This window comes from Phocoena phocoena, chromosome 15 (assembly GCF_963924675.1).
Source record: "Phocoena phocoena chromosome 15, mPhoPho1.1, whole genome shotgun sequence".
NCBI classification, from domain to species: Eukaryota; Metazoa; Chordata; class Mammalia; order Artiodactyla; family Phocoenidae; genus Phocoena; species Phocoena phocoena.
Window position 1 is genome coordinate 66,579,895 of NC_089233.1, and position 17,336 is coordinate 66,597,230.

The 17,336-nt window shown below is 50.3% G+C and overlaps 1 protein-coding gene across 1 annotated transcript in view; it reads right to left on the bottom strand.

The window, feature by feature from the left end:
• Positions 1-15,242, bottom strand: part of KIAA1755 (KIAA1755 ortholog) — a 39,748-nt gene extending 24,506 nt beyond the window's left edge. The window contains exons 1-5 of the mRNA XM_065893293.1: positions 15,155-15,242; positions 13,950-13,987; positions 6,085-6,282; positions 1,094-2,432; positions 413-610 (exon numbers count right to left, since the gene is read on the bottom strand). Coding sequence (XP_065749365.1) covers positions 413-610; positions 1,094-2,432; positions 6,085-6,282; positions 13,950-13,987; positions 15,155-15,242 — 1,861 coding nt within the window. The remainder of the gene's footprint in view (positions 1-412; positions 611-1,093; positions 2,433-6,084; positions 6,283-13,949; positions 13,988-15,154) is intronic.
• Between the last annotated feature and the right edge of the window lie 2,094 nt (positions 15,243-17,336).

Here is a 17,336-nt window from a genome sequence, read left to right on the forward strand (position 1 = left end):
GGGAATCAGGCCACATGCAGGCTTAGCTCCTCCCTTGCCCTGCCCTGCTTCCCTTACTCCCCTTCCCCTGAGAGCAACCCTCAGTAAAATAAATCACTTTTTCACGGATCCCTGTCTTAGGCTCTGCTTCTAGGGAACCTGACCTAAGACATCCACCTTGATGGCCTCGCTGAAAGTAAGATGGAAGGATGGATGGATGGGTGGATTGCTAGAAATTGCTTTAACCTCCTTCATTGGAAACATATGGAATCTGAGTCCCAGGGAGGCTTGATCCAGCACACAGGCCTCTAGGACTTTCCCTGCCTCCCCTATACCCACCCGCATCTGAGGGTACTCGGGGACCCCAGCCCCATTCCCCATCCCCACAGCTCTCTCCCCTCCACCTCCACTTGCCCCTACAATCCCTGAGGACCTGGCAGGCATGCTATCCTGGAATGGAAGATCTCCATGCTCAGAGCCCCAAACCTGGGCTCAGGCCCTGGGGGCTCCTCATTCAGAGTGGGGCCTTTTTCTGGAGGGCCTTCAGAAGCGTCTGGGAAGCCAGCCTTTTCCTCGGTCAGTGGGTCTGAGTCAGCGTCTGGGCCAGATGTTTTGGTCTGAGCTGTTCCGGCTGGAAAAAAACAACAAAGAGTATTAAGCAGAAGATGGATTTTCCCAGGGAAAATGTTTTCTTTTTCACTTTCTAATAGTAACAGCTTACAATATTGATCTCCTTCTATGGGGCAGGCATTGTGCTAAGCGCCTTACTTCTGGTGTGTCTTTGACCCTCAAAACAACTTGAGGAGGCAGACAGATCCCCATTGTATAGACAGGGAGACCTGGACTTAGAGAGGTTACGTCCTTGATCAAGGTCACCCAGCCAGTGCGTGGCCAAGCTGGAGTGTAGACTCAGGCCATCTCAACACAATCACAGAACCTTGCGCAATTCCAGGCCCATGAGACCTCAAGCCTTTTGACATGCCACCCCATGCTCTAAATCCCTGAGACTGAGCCAGCCCAGGTGGGTCTCTGCCCCTGACAGCCTGTGCACCTTGTCACCTGATCACATGCAGAGAAGGGTTCCCCTGTCCAGCTGAGTGAGTGGGCAGCTTACCTTTCCCCGAGCACTTGTCTCGGCTGGGTTTGGGAGAGTAGAGTGAACACAAGACTTTCCAGGGCCCGTCATGCTGGAACGAGGCTTTCTCCTGAGTCACAGGGCCTTGCCTCTGCCACTTTAAGAAAGAGAATTTGAGCCCAGGAGTGGGGGACGTGTTTTGACAGGGCCTGGTCACAGGCTTGGGAAGTCTCCCATTTTCCTGTTGGGTCCTCTCTTCCATCTTGGTTGCAGGGGCTGGAGAAGCAGGAGGGGAAGCTGGGCGCAGCTGGGCAGAGGATGCTTGTTTTGGTCCCGGATTGAACTGGACTATATTCTCTGAGTCTCCCAGAGGTCCCTGTGTCTTGGAGGGAGCTGGCTCTTCTGAGACACCTGACCCGAGGCCAGAGGCACAATGCAGTGGGTTTACAAGGACGCTGAGGTAGGGCTCTTGGGGCTGGTGTTCTGAGTCTTGGGTGGGAACTTTATGATTAACCTTTCTCCTCAAGTCACAAACACAGGGCTTCTCCCCCGAACTTGCTGGCTTCTCACAAGTCCATTTTTCCAAAGAAGGCCCCCCATTGGCCCCTGAGAGAGGCAGTATCCTTTGAGAGAAAGGGATTTCCTTAGTTCCAGATAGCTCCTTCTGTGCGCCAAAAGGAAACCCACTGGATGTCTCCACCTCCTTACTGGGAGACCCTCCTCGGTTCTCTTGGGAAAAGTCCAGGAGAGCCACATAATCCCCCTCCAAGTCCTGGCTGGCCACTTCGTCCACCCTGAAGCCCACCTCCCCAGGCCCAGCTTGCTCCACTTTGATGAGTCCTGGATACTTGTCCCCATGTGTCCCGCCCTTGCCCTTGGCCAAACTCTGGGCAAGTAGCACCTGGCTGCCTGGAGACCTGGCCTGGTGCAGCTCTTGGGGGCTGTTCAAATCCAGTGCCTCTAACTGAAGGGATCTCCAGGCTGGGGAGAGGACATTTACTGCTTGGGGTCTGTCATCCACAAACTCTGGGCTGGTTATTTTGGTCCAGGGCACAGGGGCAATCCCGTCTTCTGAAGCTACCAGGCAGTTGTGTAGGGGACTGCCCTCAAAGTCACTGTTGATGGCCTCCAGCCAGGCTTGGGTGAAAAGTATAGGGTAAGATGACTCAGGAACAGGCTTCGTGTCCACTGTGTGGAGGTCCACAGAGAGGCACTTGATCATGATGCAGACGGACTGCTCCTCCCGGGGCTCAACTTGGAGGTAGAAGTCACCTTGGCGCAATAAGAGGGGATTGAGGGATGCCAGGTGGACCACAACCTCATCCCGCAGGCACAGCGGCCAGCCTTCATGCAGGAAGAGGTGGTGTGAGTAGGGGGTCTGCAAAGAGAAGGGGCTGGCATCAGAGAATCTGGCCCTGAAAACCCTGCCCACGGGTTTTCTTCCTTCCCTCTCTCAGAAGGAACCCTGGACGGGTCAGGGGCTCAGGTGAGGCAAGAAAGGTGCCTAGGACACAGCATCCAAGGAGGCTCCATTCTCAGCATCCTGCAAGTCACACAGCCCCAAGAGGCAGCGCCTCCTTCAATGTTGTGCCTCCCACGCCTCTTGCTCACCTTAGTCCTGGCCCTGACCTTGAAAATACTTGCTAGCCTACTGGGCCAAAGGAGAAAAGCTCTGAGTGCCAGGCGCCAGTTAGCAAGCACCTTTCCCACGAGGATCGTCCTGCTGGCTCCCTTTTCCTCTCCATCTATCAAAACTTCTCTCAAGCCAGCTCAAGTTAAACCCACCCCTTTAGGGCCAGGGAGACGTGGCTTCCAAGGTCTGAATCACTAATTTGTGCAAATGACTTAACTTCTTTGAGTCTCAATTTCCCTATTTGCAAATAGGAATAATGACACATAGTGGTATTACTGGGTTGGTGTGAGGATTAAGTTAGATTATAAATACATTTATGTTTTTTTTTAAAAAACCAACACAATGCATAACATATAATAAGTAGACATTCAATAAATATTATTTCCCTCTCCCTTTGACAATATTTACCTTTTGAAAAACTGTAGGATTTTCAATCTTTAAAAAACGTTACTTACTGCCTTTATTCCATTCTCTAATTTGTAAAGTATAGAGATTACAGAGTGAAGTAGAAACACTACTAAGTGAGAAGTTAGGAAATCTGACCCTGCCACGAACTTGCTGGATGGCCCTGGAAATTCATTCTGCTCTTCTGGGTCTGAAATTTATCTGTTTGTTTATTATTTATTTATTTCCCATTAGCAGTTAACAACACGGCAGGTGAGGCTAAACAATAAAAAAAAATTTTAAACAGAAGGTGCCAGCAATTCTCTACATAGGTAGACACAGCAAGTCCTCCTGGGGCCTCTCCAGGGGCTGCCAGGGCTGTGCAGACCCAGTGTTCAACAGTGACACCATGTGGCAACAACAGAAACAACAGCTCCACCAGACTGACAACAGGTCTTTCTCTACCTGACTTTTGGAAAAGAGTCTGATCTGATTCCTACAGATTGAATAAGCCCTGGATAATCTCATATAATTTGGATGTGTATATAGGAGACCTCCAGAGGGTGACACTAAACTTCCTGTTAATTAAGCAGGTGTTTCCTGGAATTATTAATTGGGGAAATAATGTGATCTGACCATACTTGTACCTACCATGTTGATAAACCAGTTCATTTCAGTTTCACTGCAGATTCGGCTGTCTCCAAGAAGCTTCATATGCATAAACCCCACGAGTCTGTGTTACTCCAGCCTTTCCACATAGCCTTCTGCTGTTTACAACATCCTTTCCATCACCTTCTCAGTGAACCAGACGAAAGAGTCCAGAGGTATTTTGCAAATAGCAAAGCACCATAGAAATGACTGTTACGATCATCTTATTTGACTCTCAGTAACTCAGTGGTGCAGGCAGTTCAGGAAAGTTCCTCAGCTTTACAGATGAGGAAACCGAGGCTAAAGAATTGCCTCATGGTCACACAGCTGAAAAGTAGCGAAAGCAGGACTTGTGCCTAGACTTTCACATTTGGAGTCGGCTGTATCTGTCCTTAGTCCCTCCAGACCTCATTGATGGTGGCTGTCTGTCTGGGTGCTGGTGGTTATAAAGGCAGACTTTGAGGCTGGTACATTCTTATTTCAGAGGGAGAAAGGAGACAGTGGGAAAGAAACAGCCAGCAGCTACTGAGCAATTACTTCATGCCAGGCTCTGGGCTAAGCTGTGTGTATCATCTCGGTGAGGTACATACATCCTGTGTTATTAACATTCCCACTTCCTACATAAGAAAACTGAAGCTCAGAGAGGTGACATAGATCCCCCAACTTCATAGTGATGGAGCCTGGATTTGAACTTGGGGCATCTGACTCCTGAGGGCATACATGAATCCCACGCTACTACCCCCTGCTCTGAGACGACACGAATTCACCTATAATTACGATTAAAGTTAAAGATAATTGGAAATAAAGAAATCTAAATGTTGTGACCCTTGTCCCTAGAAGAAATGGGGAAAGAGTGCAAATGCAGTTTTAATGGCCAAATAAAGGAAGCAGGCATTTGTACAGCTTGTCAGGGAGAAGAAATAAGGATGGGGAGGATATGGCTTAAATGATGTCAACATGGATATGTGGAAATTGGCTGCAATGTTTCAGTGAGACTCTTCCTTCTCCTAAAAGAACAGCAGATGTGTATGGAGCTATTTCTGTGTGTCAGGCACTGTACTAAGTAGCTTAAATGAATGATCTATTTCCTTCCAGTTCCAACCATCTCTAATTCTGGCTCCTAAGCCTGAACTTTTAGCTGCTACATCCAATTTCTTTCTATTACTAAAATGACGCACACGGTCCCTCTGCTTATCTGTCCTCCTGATGTGCCAGGTCCCCGACAGGCGTGAGCAACTCAGGAAAGGCTAGTAGGACCTAAGATGCTGTTAGCGATTCTTGACGCTGGGGCAGTAGGGGTGGGCACTGAATAACAGAAGCGTAGGGCAGAGTCAGCAACTCTGTGAAGGGTGTGGGTAAGTTCTAGCAGTGGGCATCTGAGGCTTTGGTCTCCAAAGGCCTCTCCCCACCCTTTCTTAAAACAGTCTCCACCCTCTGAGCTTAGAGATAGGCATATGACTCAAGCCTGGCCAATCCTGGTATCCCATTCCTCTGGCTGCAATAATTGGTCCAAGCATGGACACAGGATCCAAGCCTGGCCAATCCTGGTACCCCATTCCTCTTGCCACAGTGATTGGTCCAAGCAGGGACACAGGAGCCAAGCCTGGCCAATCAGGATCCTTCCTTGTGATTTTTTTCTATCTGCAGCTGATGGGAAGGAGTTCATTTTCCTCTCCAGAGTAGGATTTTGATCCTAGTGCTGCCCTGGGCTCCAGCCTTGAGAAACACCTAGCCTGTAAGAATGATTCTGGCAAGCAGTAGAAGCAGAGACAAGAGACAGAAAGAGTCCTGGAGGAGTTTGATCAGCAGAACATCTTTGGGCCTTGGTCCGAATCACCCTGTCCTGGTCTGAGTAAGGATCTGTCATTTGCAGCGAGTGAGTCCTGCCTGAAACACTTTTCTTTCCCCTTTGCCTCAGGAGAGGCCTCCCTGAGATCTGGGTTGAAGGAGTCTCCAGGGAAGAAAGTGAGAGTCCTGATGCCACGAGGGCTCCAGGGAAGGTCTGGGACATTCTCTACTATTTCCACTGAAGCTGCACCACTTCAGCCAAGACAGCCAGATGATGCCCACAATGCCAGTTCCTGGGGGGCCAGAGAACCCACAAGGCTGGCCTCCCTCCCTGTTAGTCAAAGTGCAAACGTGATTGACTCCTAGATGTCAGAGGGTAAAGGGCCAAGTGACCTTCCTGTCCATTTGTGGGGCTGAAGTGTTTTTTGGAGAAAGCAATGATACCTGAAAGCCATCCCACGTCCCCAGTTCATGCCCTTCAACAACACACTCACCAGCCCACCTCCTTCTCTGCTCACCTCCAGCCCCTGGCCTTCTGGGAGAGCTTGTCCCCTGGTCCCACATCCCTCTGACTTACACAGGCTGCTTCGCGCACTTGTTCACACAGGCGCTTGGCAGGGATCAGGAAATCCAGGAGGAAGTTCAGTCCGTCGCCCCGGAAGTCAGAATCCAGGAGACGGAACACCTGACCCAGGATGGTGGGTGCTGTGGCCTCAAAAGGGGGATAGAGGCCCGCCAGGGCATGCTGGATGGCTGCATCCAAGGATGGGGGGTCCTGTGGGGGACAGGAAGGGAGGATGAAAAGTGATAGTAGCAATAATAATAAGGGTAGGGGCCACTTCCTCTGACCTTCCTGACCTCAGATAACTAAGGCTCCTGCTAACTCTGAACTCCTCTGCTACACCCTCCCACTCACACACCCCCTTCAGCCACATTGGCCTTCTTTCCTGTTCTTCAAACATACCAGGCACAATCCCATCTCAGGGTCTTTGCACTGGCTGTTCCCTCTGCCTAGAATACGCCTCCTTAAGACATCCTCACTCCCTCACCTCCTGCAGATCTTTACTCAAATGTCATCTGCTGATCCAAGGTGGAGTAGAGGAACAGGGGAAGGCATCCAGGTCAGGGCCAGAGGGAAAGGAGAGGTCAGCATCCCCAAATGTCACCACCTGGCTGACCTGCAGACCTGCACACCTGCAGTTTGAAGCTGAGCCACCAGCAAAGCCCAGCCTAGATGAGACAAGCCCCAGTCCACATGCAGACACATGAGTGATAATGAGTGATTGCTGTTTTATACCACTCAGTTGGGGTGGTTTATTACACAGCAGTAACTAACTGATACAAGTTGATATGATTGATGCGAGCTCCATCTTCATCTATCCAGGATGCCTCCTCTAGATGTTTATGGGGCACAGACCATCAATACATAAATCTAACTCAATACCCTCCTAAGCTTACCCTTCCCCCCACATCCCTACCTTAGTGATTGCCTCCCCATCCAGTCAGACTCCTAAACCAGAAATCTGCTCATCATCCCGCCCCTTCCTCCTGCCTCCCCTGCCCACAGACAACCCTCAGCCACATCCTATACAGTCTTCTCGCCTCCATCAGCTCACCAACCCACTCTCTCTGCTCTGTTCGCCTGCCCCGCCCAGATCCAGGCCCCCATCACCTCTTCCACTGAATCACCTCCTCACTGTTTTCCCTTCTCTAGTCTCCCTCCTCTCCAGCATTTCTCCACCAGGACCCAGGGTGATCTTTCTCAAATGCAAATCTGGCCTTGTCAGTCTCCTGCTCAAAGGTTCGCCACTGCCTTCAGAAAGCACCTGGCCACACCTCCAGCCTCACTGCTCTCCCTAGGCTTCTGCCACTATGACACACACGTTCCCTCCCTTGCCTCCAGGACTTTTCACATGCTTTTCCTTCCTCCAAGGATGCCTTCTACTTCCTTTCCCACCAGGCTAACTCCTTGTTCTGCAAGATCCAGGTCACCCCTCGTCTCTTCTAGGAGACTTTCTCTGATCTCCCACTCCCACCCTAGCTGGGTCAGGTGTCCTCATTTCTGGGCTCCCATGGCAAATCCCACGCTGATTTTTGTCTCCCTCGGTGGACCCCGGGCTCCCTGAGGACAGGAGTGGTAAACAGAATAATGCCCCCCCCACCCCCAATGCCCACAACCTAATCTCTGGAACCTTACATGGCAAAGAGGAATTAAGGTTGCAGATGGAATAAAAGTTGCTAGTCAGCTAGCCTTAAAGTAGGGAGATTATTCTAGATTATCCAAGTGAGTCCAATCCAATCACAAGTGTCCTCAAAAGTAGAAGAGAATGCAGAAGGGGCGAGAGTCAGAAGGAAAGGTGACTGTGGAAGAAGCATCAGAGAGAGGCAATGCTGCTGGCTTTGAAAACAGAGGCAAAGCCAAGGAATGTGGGCGACTCCTGGAAGCTGGGAAAGGCAAACAGGTTCTCACTGAGAGTCTCCAGAAAAGAATGCAGCCCAACAGCACCTTGATTTGAGCCCAGCGAGGCCCACGTTGGACAGCTGATCTATTGAGCTGCAAGAGGACACATTTCCGCTGCTGTAAGCTACTAAATTTGTGGTCATTAATTTCAGCAGCAACGGAAATTAACACAGCCGGCAGTGACTCCTGTTCTTCTAGGGTTTTCAGTGCCTGGCACAATAGAGGTGCTCAGTAATGTGGAGGGATAAATCAAGTGTCCCTCTCTGAACCACACCTTTTCCATCTGTAAAATAGGCAAGTGGGACAAGGCCAGAGGGTCCCAACCAGGTGTGGTACTAGGATCCAAGGGCTGTGATTTTCGACTCTTAAAAAAGCCTGATGAAAGCCATTCTGGTTGCCCCAGACTGGCTGCAAGTTCTGGGTCTGTCTATCGCTGAAGGAGGTAAAGGAAGATGAGAATAAACAAGAATCCAGCATAAAGGGAGCTTATTTAGAACAGAAAAATCACTTTTTATAAATGAGGTAAAATAAAGACTTGGAGGGAGAGGAAGAGAGCCTGTCTCCATCCCAGAAAGATTCTAATGCCAGGAGGCTGTAAAATCGGAGACGCTAGCCCAGGGCATTTAGACAAATGTTGGTGTCACTGCTGTGTCCCCAGCACCCACACAGAGCTGAACACAAGGTAGGCCCTCCATCGCTATCTATAGAATGAATATATGAATGAAGGAATGGATGAATGTCTACAGCCCCCATTCTGAAGGAAAGAGGGTCCTGGCACCGTCATTGGTAAGCCCAGACACGAGGGTCACCCCCTTAATAATGACAGTTTCTAGGGGCCCTCTACTCACATTCTCTTTCTTGGCCACACCACCATCCTAGGGGCAAAGTAGGAACATTCCATTCTGCAGATAAAGAAACTAAGACTCTTTATCTGGTCCAAGATCACAGAGAAGGGGAGAAAGACAGAGCCAGGATCCAACGCAGGTCTGGACGGGTCAAGTCTACCCTCTGCCTCTGTCCCTGGGTGTCTGCCTTGGGGCCACCAGCAGCCACCAGCCTTGGAGGCGGCCTTCTCAGCTGTCTATCCTGCACTGTTTCAAGTGGGGCCCAATAATGATGTTTACCTCTCACAGACCAAGGCTTGCAGCCTGGAACGCCTTGGCTTTCGCACACTGGCTCAGCTGGCCGCACACTGTAACCATATAAGGGGCAGCCAGTAAAAAGGAAGAATGTTCCAAGTCAACGGGACTCCGAGCTCTTGGCCAGAGCATTACCTGCTACAGGCCTGAGCCCCAGGGGCTCATAAGCGGTCCAAGTATTGGGGGAAGCACACGGTGACGAGGCCCAGGCGGCTGCAGGGAGGAAAGCTGGCTCCTCTCCACTCAAAATCAAATGCGCGGCCCAGCCTGGGACCACAGGAACCCAAACACCATCGGCCAGACGTGGGCCCCTCAAAATGATTTCCGTGAAACTTAATCGACCTGTTTCCATTCCTCCCCCATGAATGCAGCCCAGCCGGGCCTTTAACTGTTCCTCGACAGGAGCTGAGGCAGGAGACGGTGTGAAGCTGAGAAAGAAGTGGGTGTCACAGGCCAGAGCCAGTCTGAAGCCCTTCAGCCCCCTCCCCTGCGACTCAGGGCCAGAGATGGAGCCCACCAAGGGGGCTGGCACCTATATGATGCTCACAGACCTTCTGGACTGACCCAAGGAACCTTGTATGGTGCCAAAGGGCACAGAAGAGTGTCTGTTCCTAGCAGTCCTGTCTGGGCAGGGGAGGAGTCGGAGTACAGGTGTTTGTAAATTTCTGATCAATGTCTTTGCAATGAGCCTCTATTATTATTGCAATCTTAAGTCTTATCAAGTAAAATAAACAAGTATGAAGTGCATAGGTTGATGCATTTTTACCTCTGTATGTACCGTTGGAACCACTACCCAGATGGACAGACAAGACTTCCACCACCCCAGAAAGAAGCCCCCTCCCAGGCCAAGCCCCCAGTCCAGCAGTAACTACTCTTCTGACCATTGGAATTGAAAAAATATTCCCATGCAGTGTGATCTCCACTGTGTAAAAGTGTGTGTTAGCCGAGAGGCCATGAAATAAAGTGTTAACTGCAGTTACCCCTGAGGGCTGTGAGGGACAGGGGCCTCATAAGTCACAGTTGCTGGATTTTCCAAACGTCTGTTACCAGACTGTAGAGCTCTTATAATTGGGGGTGGGGATATAAAAGTGTGATTGTGTGTGTGTGTGTTTTTAAGTCTGGTTCCCTTTTTAAATGGTCTCACCAGATATTGTTAGTTGGGCCTTCTGAGAGGTGGGCTGAACTCTTCTTAAAGGTCCAGATTTATCCATTTACTCCAACAGGCAAAGATTTTAGCATCATTTAGCATCGACACCTCCTAGCTTGGGAAGAGAGAGAACTGAGAAAAGCTGAGGTAGGCAGTGTCCTAGGGCTACTACCTTCAACCCCTGCTCTCCTCCATGGCAGAAACGCCTAGGAAAGGTGAGATTCCACCCTTGACTCACTGAGTTATCTTAGCCTCAGTTTCCCCATCTGTAAAATGGGACCATTGGGCTTGTCTATCTCTAAGGGCCCTTCCAAGTGGGGCCTTTCTAGAATTCAAGGTACAATCAGGTTCAGAAAGGTTTGGAACTGGGATGGTTCCCAAATGGGATCAGTTAAACCACAGTTGGTGAGAAAGTTTACAAAGGTCTGTCTCATCCATCTCCCTACTCAGGTCCAGGGAGGGTCTAAACCAGCAGCCACAAATACAAATGCCTACAGGGGCCTGAGAGTTGACATGGAAGATGGAATTGGTCCAGGTGTGAGAAAATAACCCCTCTAGCCCCTTGGTAAGTGGCCCCTGACAGTCGGCCTCAGTGTCAGGGAAACAATAGGGAGTGGTGGGGCCTGGGGCACACACCGCATCTCATTAGCTCCAGCCAAGAGTTGCCTTTGCCCAGCATTGCCAGGTCTATTGAAATTTTAGTAAAACCTCCCCAAATTTTAAAGGTTGGCCAAACCAAACACATCTGTAAGCCAGATGCAGCCCAGTGGGTGTCAAGCTGTGACCACAAGGCTCAACTACCGGGGGCGTCCTCTTGAACTTCTCCAGGCTGGAGAGTCTAAACCCAGCGTTCTGCTGCTCTGGCTGCCAGGAAGTTATTGCTCACATCCAACTAAGGCTTCTCCTGCTTTAAATCCTTTTTTGTGTGGGTGGAAGTATGAGTGAGAATTGGCTCCTTAATAAAACCTTTCAGAAACTGGAAAAACAACCCAGACGCAGTGAACTGAGAAGCAAGTGGGCGTTAGAAGACCCACATTCAAGTCCAGCTTTGTTATGTATCATCCGTGTGACCTTGAGCAAGTCAGTTCACCTCTTTGGGCCTTAGTTTTGTGTTTGTTCCTTTCCCTCTTATCCCTTTTGCCTCTGCCCTGGGGTTCACCATCCCCCACCTAAACCACATAAGGATAATAACAATTTTACTAGAGCTTCTTACTGAGCAAGGCTTCTGTGGCATGCCTTATCCTAAGAACCTTTTGTACATTCTTTTATTTCATCTTCCCAACAGCTCTATGGGATGGGTATATTTATTCCCATTTTACAGATTAAGAAACTGAGCCCAAGTAAATGGTAGAGCTGGAGTATGAACCTGCCCGCATAACTCCCAGTTCCTCTGCCTCTTCCCCAGGCTCCCTGCCACCAGGCCAGGCTCCCCTTTGGCCACGACAGTAGCCTCTCTAACACACAGATCCAACTGTGACCCTCTACTGCTCGACGATCTTGAGTGGCTCCCCATTGCCTGAGCAACTCATCCTGGCATCAGTGGCCCATCAATCTACACCCAGCATACCCTTCCTATGTCTAATACACACAACACTGCAGCTCGGGGCTTCCCAAAGACCCATGCGTCGCATTCATGAGTTTTTCTTGCTCTTCACCTAACCTAATTTACTGTTTCCTTAATATTAATTATTTACTTCATGTTAGTCTTTTTGTCACTTCATTTTCAACTTAAATTTATTTGTATTTATTATCATGTGATTGTGCTGTTTAAATCACTTCCTAACACCCATTAAGATGAAAAGCTATATAAAAAATGTTCATCTAAGCGCCAGCAAAAGTCTCCCCTCCTAGGACCCATGGTGGGTTCCTTACTTTGGGAAGCACTGCCTGAACTCCCACTCACCCCTCTCCAGACTGGGTGAGCTCTTTCCCACCCTTCAGAGCCCTGCTGGACCCGCATCTCTTTTTCATGATACATGTGCTTCTAGGCAAAGGGACGGACTCCCACTACCCATCATACAGCACAGAATTCTCAGTGAATGGTCTGCCTTCACCAGCGACTGCAAGCCCCCCAGGCAGGGAGCAGGGCTGACTCATCTCCAGGCCCTGATCCTTACACAGGGCCTGGCACACAGTAGGTACTTTGGGGGACCACCACAAGGTAAGTACTTTGGCAATGTTGAATGAAATGAATTGGACTCAATCAGTTTTTCTCAAAGCATGCGATGGGATCACAGGTGGCCCACAAGACGATGTGGGGAGGACACGAACTTGACGTGAAATCACAGTAAGAAAGTTACTCCAATTCTCTCCCAGTCCTCTTGATGACACCAAAGAGAAAGTTCAGCGCCAGTATATCTTTTTTTTTTTTTTTTTTTTTTTTTTTTTTTGCGGTACGCGGGCCTCTCACTGTTGTGGCCTCTCCCATTGCAGAGCACAGGCTCTGGACGCGCAGGCTCAGCGCCCATGGCTCACAGGCCCAGCCGCTCCGCGGCATGTGGGATCTTCCCGGACCGGGGCATGAAACCGCGTCCCCTGCATCGGCAGGTGGACTCTCAACCACTGTGCCACCAGGGAAGCCCCAGTGCCAGTATATCTTGAACACCTCTCAGACACTTAGTTATTACTCCTTTTAAGAAAAAGAAAATCGTCCTCAGGCTTAGAATCATCCATGGCCAACTTGATCGAGCCAGAATTTTCTAACATATATTTGCCTTCATTGTATGTATTTTTACAGTTACTTTCTATTTATGACAATGAATACTGATTTTTCATGGTCATGATATAAAATTTCCTATTTAAATATATTTTTCAGTTTATAAAGTAAGTTGATTTAAAGAAAAATATTAAGCAAATAATAAGTAGTAAATTTTATAATTTTTTAATAATACCTTATCCAGTAAGTGGATATGCAAAATTTGTTATGACGATACTGAAACTTCAGAAATGTGGGATGGGATAAACCCTACATCCCTGTCATAAGATGCTCTGACCTTGGGCTGCCCCAGAACACTAAATAGCCATTAATCAAATTGCCCCACAAACATTACAACTGTGATGGGTACCATGAAGGAGAGATATACAGCATGCTAGAGTGAAAGTCAGGGGAATCGGGAAAGGCTTTCCTGAGGAGGTGACATTTGGGTGGAGATTCACAGGATGAATAGGAATTCATTAGGGGAAGGTGCTCCACTTAGCAGGAACAGGATGTGCAAAGGCCCTGTGGCAGGAGGAAGCACGAAACACAAGAGGCTCTGAACCAAAGTCAGAGTGGCTGGAGTATAGAGGTGATGCCAGAGAGATGGGCAGGTGACTACCTTTAATATATTTAAAGACAAAGGTGGGAGGAAAACTTGTCTCACTCCCATTCAGAAAAGAATTGTTCACCCTTTGAGAGGAGCCACCCAGTGCCTGACCCTTGATCTGAGGGGTCTTCGGTTCAGCGAGGAATTTCTGGATTCGAAAACTAATAATTGGGTTAAGTCTGAAGCTAGGCAAAGTTTGGCAAACACCACTCGGTGCGGGTGGCTCTGGGGTGGCCGTGACAGCCGAGTCAGGCTCAGAATTCAGGCTGTCCTAACTGCCACTTCCTGGTAGAGTGACCTTGGGCAGCCAGTTAAGTTCCCAGAGCCTTGGGTCTCCATCTGTGGGGTGGAGACACCAGCAGGTTTACTGTTAGAGCAGGTGTGAGTTACGTGATCTCCGGTGTGAATTGCCCAGCTCAGCGCCTTGCCTGTGGTGAGAGGTGAATAACCATTAGCTTATGACGATTACTGCCAAAGAGCTCCAAGAGTGACGGGTGTGTACACCTGCCCTGCAGTACCTGGATTTAGGAGCCTGGTGTTGTAGTATGTCTGTAGTATGTATGCAGGCGTATGCTCATATTCCAGCAATCTGGGAGAGCAGGTGGACACGGCTCGTGTGTGAGAGGGCACGTGTATTCAGCCGTGTGAGTCAGTGGGAGCATGTTTGCATGCTCTCTGTGTGTATGTGTGAACATGTCTGTAGAGAATTCTGCGTGTGCACAAATTCAACCGACACAGATTCAACCTGGTCGATCACAGTCAAGGGGCTAAAGCCATGACCTGTCCCCACAGCCCTTTTCCAAATCCCTACAGTTCTCTGAACCGGCCTGGGGCTCCTCGGCCTGGCTGGAGCTGGACTGAGATTCCCTGCTAACAGGCTTTTCTTTCATTTTCTGTTACCAGATATTGACACAAACACAAACACACAACACCGCAACCTTCTTGAGGTGCCAGTCCAGGAAGACACGGTGTGGGGTATTGCCCTCTGTCCTCCCCCTCCCCTAGGCCTACCTCCCCACCCAATTCCCATGGGAGCACCTCATGCCGGGCCAATGTGCAGATCTGACACTGTTGCCCTGAGTCTAAAGGATCAACACCACCCCAAGTTTTGGTGAGCAATTCCCTCCTCTCCACCCTGTACCCTAACCCTCCTTGCCCTGTGCTCCCTGACTGGGCTGAGAGGGGACTTTAACCCCCAACCCCATCCAAACGCACGTGGCAACAGTGGGCATATCTGACCCTCAGCCCCAAGTCTGAAACGCATCACCACCCCAAGTTTGTCCAAGGTCCAGAGGTAGGTTTCCAGCTCCGATCTGTGCTATGGGATGGGGCCGTATCAAAGTTTACCAGACATCCAATCTTATTCCATCCACTTCATGCAGTGGACAGATGGCGAGGACATCGTTGCCAGAGATGGATTCCTGCACCCTACACCCTTCCCCTGCTGGTGGAGGCAGTTAAGCACAGACCCCTAGCCAGGAATTGAGGGTTGTCTCAGTGTCAAAGGTAGGGGGTCTGCCCTGGACATCCCCTCGAGGGCTGTGCCCCATCAAAAGGGGACACAGCAAGGTGGTCCAGGCCTTGGCAAGCGTTACCATGGTGACGGGGTACAAGCGGTGGCGGCGGCGGCGGCGGCGGCTGCTCCTCTCCTGGGCGATGGCTCACTGGGTCCGGTCCGCGCATCGGTCTGTCCGGTGCAACCCCCGGTCCCCCACCTAGCCCTGGAGCGGGCGGAGCGGGCTGGCCCTGGGCGCCGACCCCTGCCTCATCTCCGAAGGGAGCTGGGAAGACTGTGAGAGAGAGAGAGAGAAGGGGTGCGGGAGAGACGCGCGGAGACCGAGACTGTGGACAGGAAGAGACTGGCAGAGCCGCGGGCGGCGCCGGCCGGGCCATCACCGAGGGCGGCCGCAGGGGCGGGGCGGGCGGGGCGGGGGCTGCTCCCCTCGTGGGACCCGGCGGCGGCCAATGGCCGCCCCTCGGAGCCGGCGCCTTTCCCCCACCCCGCCCGCCGCGGCGTGTGATGAGAACCAGACGCCCCCCTCCCTGCCCAGGGCCGCGCGGCTGCCAAGGGGAACTCGAGCCGGCGCTGCTCCTCTCTCCTTCCCCACGCTCCCGCCTCCCTTGTCTCGCAGCCCACCCATCCCCGGGAAGCGCCCATTTTACAGAGCGAGGCTCCAGCGCAGTCCAGACACTGGGTGAAGCGCGTACTGACTTCGGATTCAGAACAGGGGTCGAATCTCTTCCTCATGCATTTGCCCGTTGGGGCATTCCAGCAAGTCACGAACTCTCATAAGTCTCAGTTTCCTCATCTGTAAGATGGGGATGCTGATGATGATGGTGATGGTGATGATGGTACCTGCCTCTTAGATTTGGTGGCGAGGAGCAAGCATATGTCCCAACGCCCTTCCCCTGTGAAGCCCACCTACACCCCACCATGACCACCCAACTCGTGGCTTAGAGATGATGGCGGCTGTTTGTGCGTTCTGGTCTTGTTTCTTTCAAATAGCGACTGGCTGTGTGATTGTGGCCAAGCCATTGTTCCCTGCTAGGCCTCAGCTTTGGAGGGAGACTGGGAAACTAGACGATAACTAAAGTTATTTCTGGTTGGATGACTCTCGGATTCACCCATTACTTTATCAAACATTGTACCAAGCACTGAGCCAGGGCAAGACAGAGCCCCTGCCCTCAGGTAATGTACAACCTAGTGGGGAAGACTGGCAAGAAACAGAAAAAAGTAATACCTGAGTGTGGGAACTGCTAATAAGGGAACAGACAAATGTTAGCATTGGGCACAGTAGGGGTATCAGTCTAGAGCTGGTGGTCTAGGAAGGAGGAGAGAAGCCTAGATCTAAAGGAGGAAGGAATTAGGTGAAGAGTGAGGGATGGGGTGGGGGGGAGAATCAGAGTTCCAGGCAAAAAAAAAAAAAAAAAAAAAAAAGCATGTACAAAGGCCCTGAGGTGGTACTAAGCTTTAAAAAATTGGGAGTAAGTGAAGAACTGAAAACAGAGTATAGTAGTAAGGGTTTAAGTTCAAAGTCCAAGCAACATTCACAGCCCATCTCCCAACCCACATAGGTTAACCAGTCTTTTAGCAGATAGAACCCGAGCTAGGAGCCATTCCATCTTGCTATGTAACTTTTAACAAGTCCCTTCACATCCCTGGACCTCCATTCGTTCATGTTAATTCGGGACTAAGAATCCCCACTAGCTCCACCATGCCATTCAGCCTGGGGGAATCCCTCGATGGTATGTATTCAGAAATCAAATAAACCGTCTCCAGCCTGCAAGAGCCGGTCTGGATGGTTTTGGTATCACTACTCCAGACCCGAGTTTTCGAGAGAACAGACTTGTTGATGTCAGGTTCAGAATTCTGCTGGGAGTTGGGGGGATCGTAACTTGGAGGTTCTAGATTTCCAGCTTTGCAGCGAGACAGAATTGACATGACATCTAGTGTTCTGGGTTTGCAGGCAGCAGGACTGACTGTGAGTTAGTTAGGCAGAGAAATGAAGGGCTGGTGGAGTATCGGGTGCTCACAGAATCAGTGAGAAGGCTCGGGTCCATCCTCTGAAAAACGCAAGATAAGTGAGATGCTCCAGGAGTCTCATTGGCAGGAATGAGTTGTAAACCCTTGATGACCAATGGAATTACATCAAGACAGACAAACATACCAAAGTAGAACTTTCCTTGTGTCAGGTACTTCTCTAAGTGTGTAATACAGAGTTATGATGAAGATTCTATTATTGTCCTCATTTTGCAGATGAAGAAAAAAACTGAGGC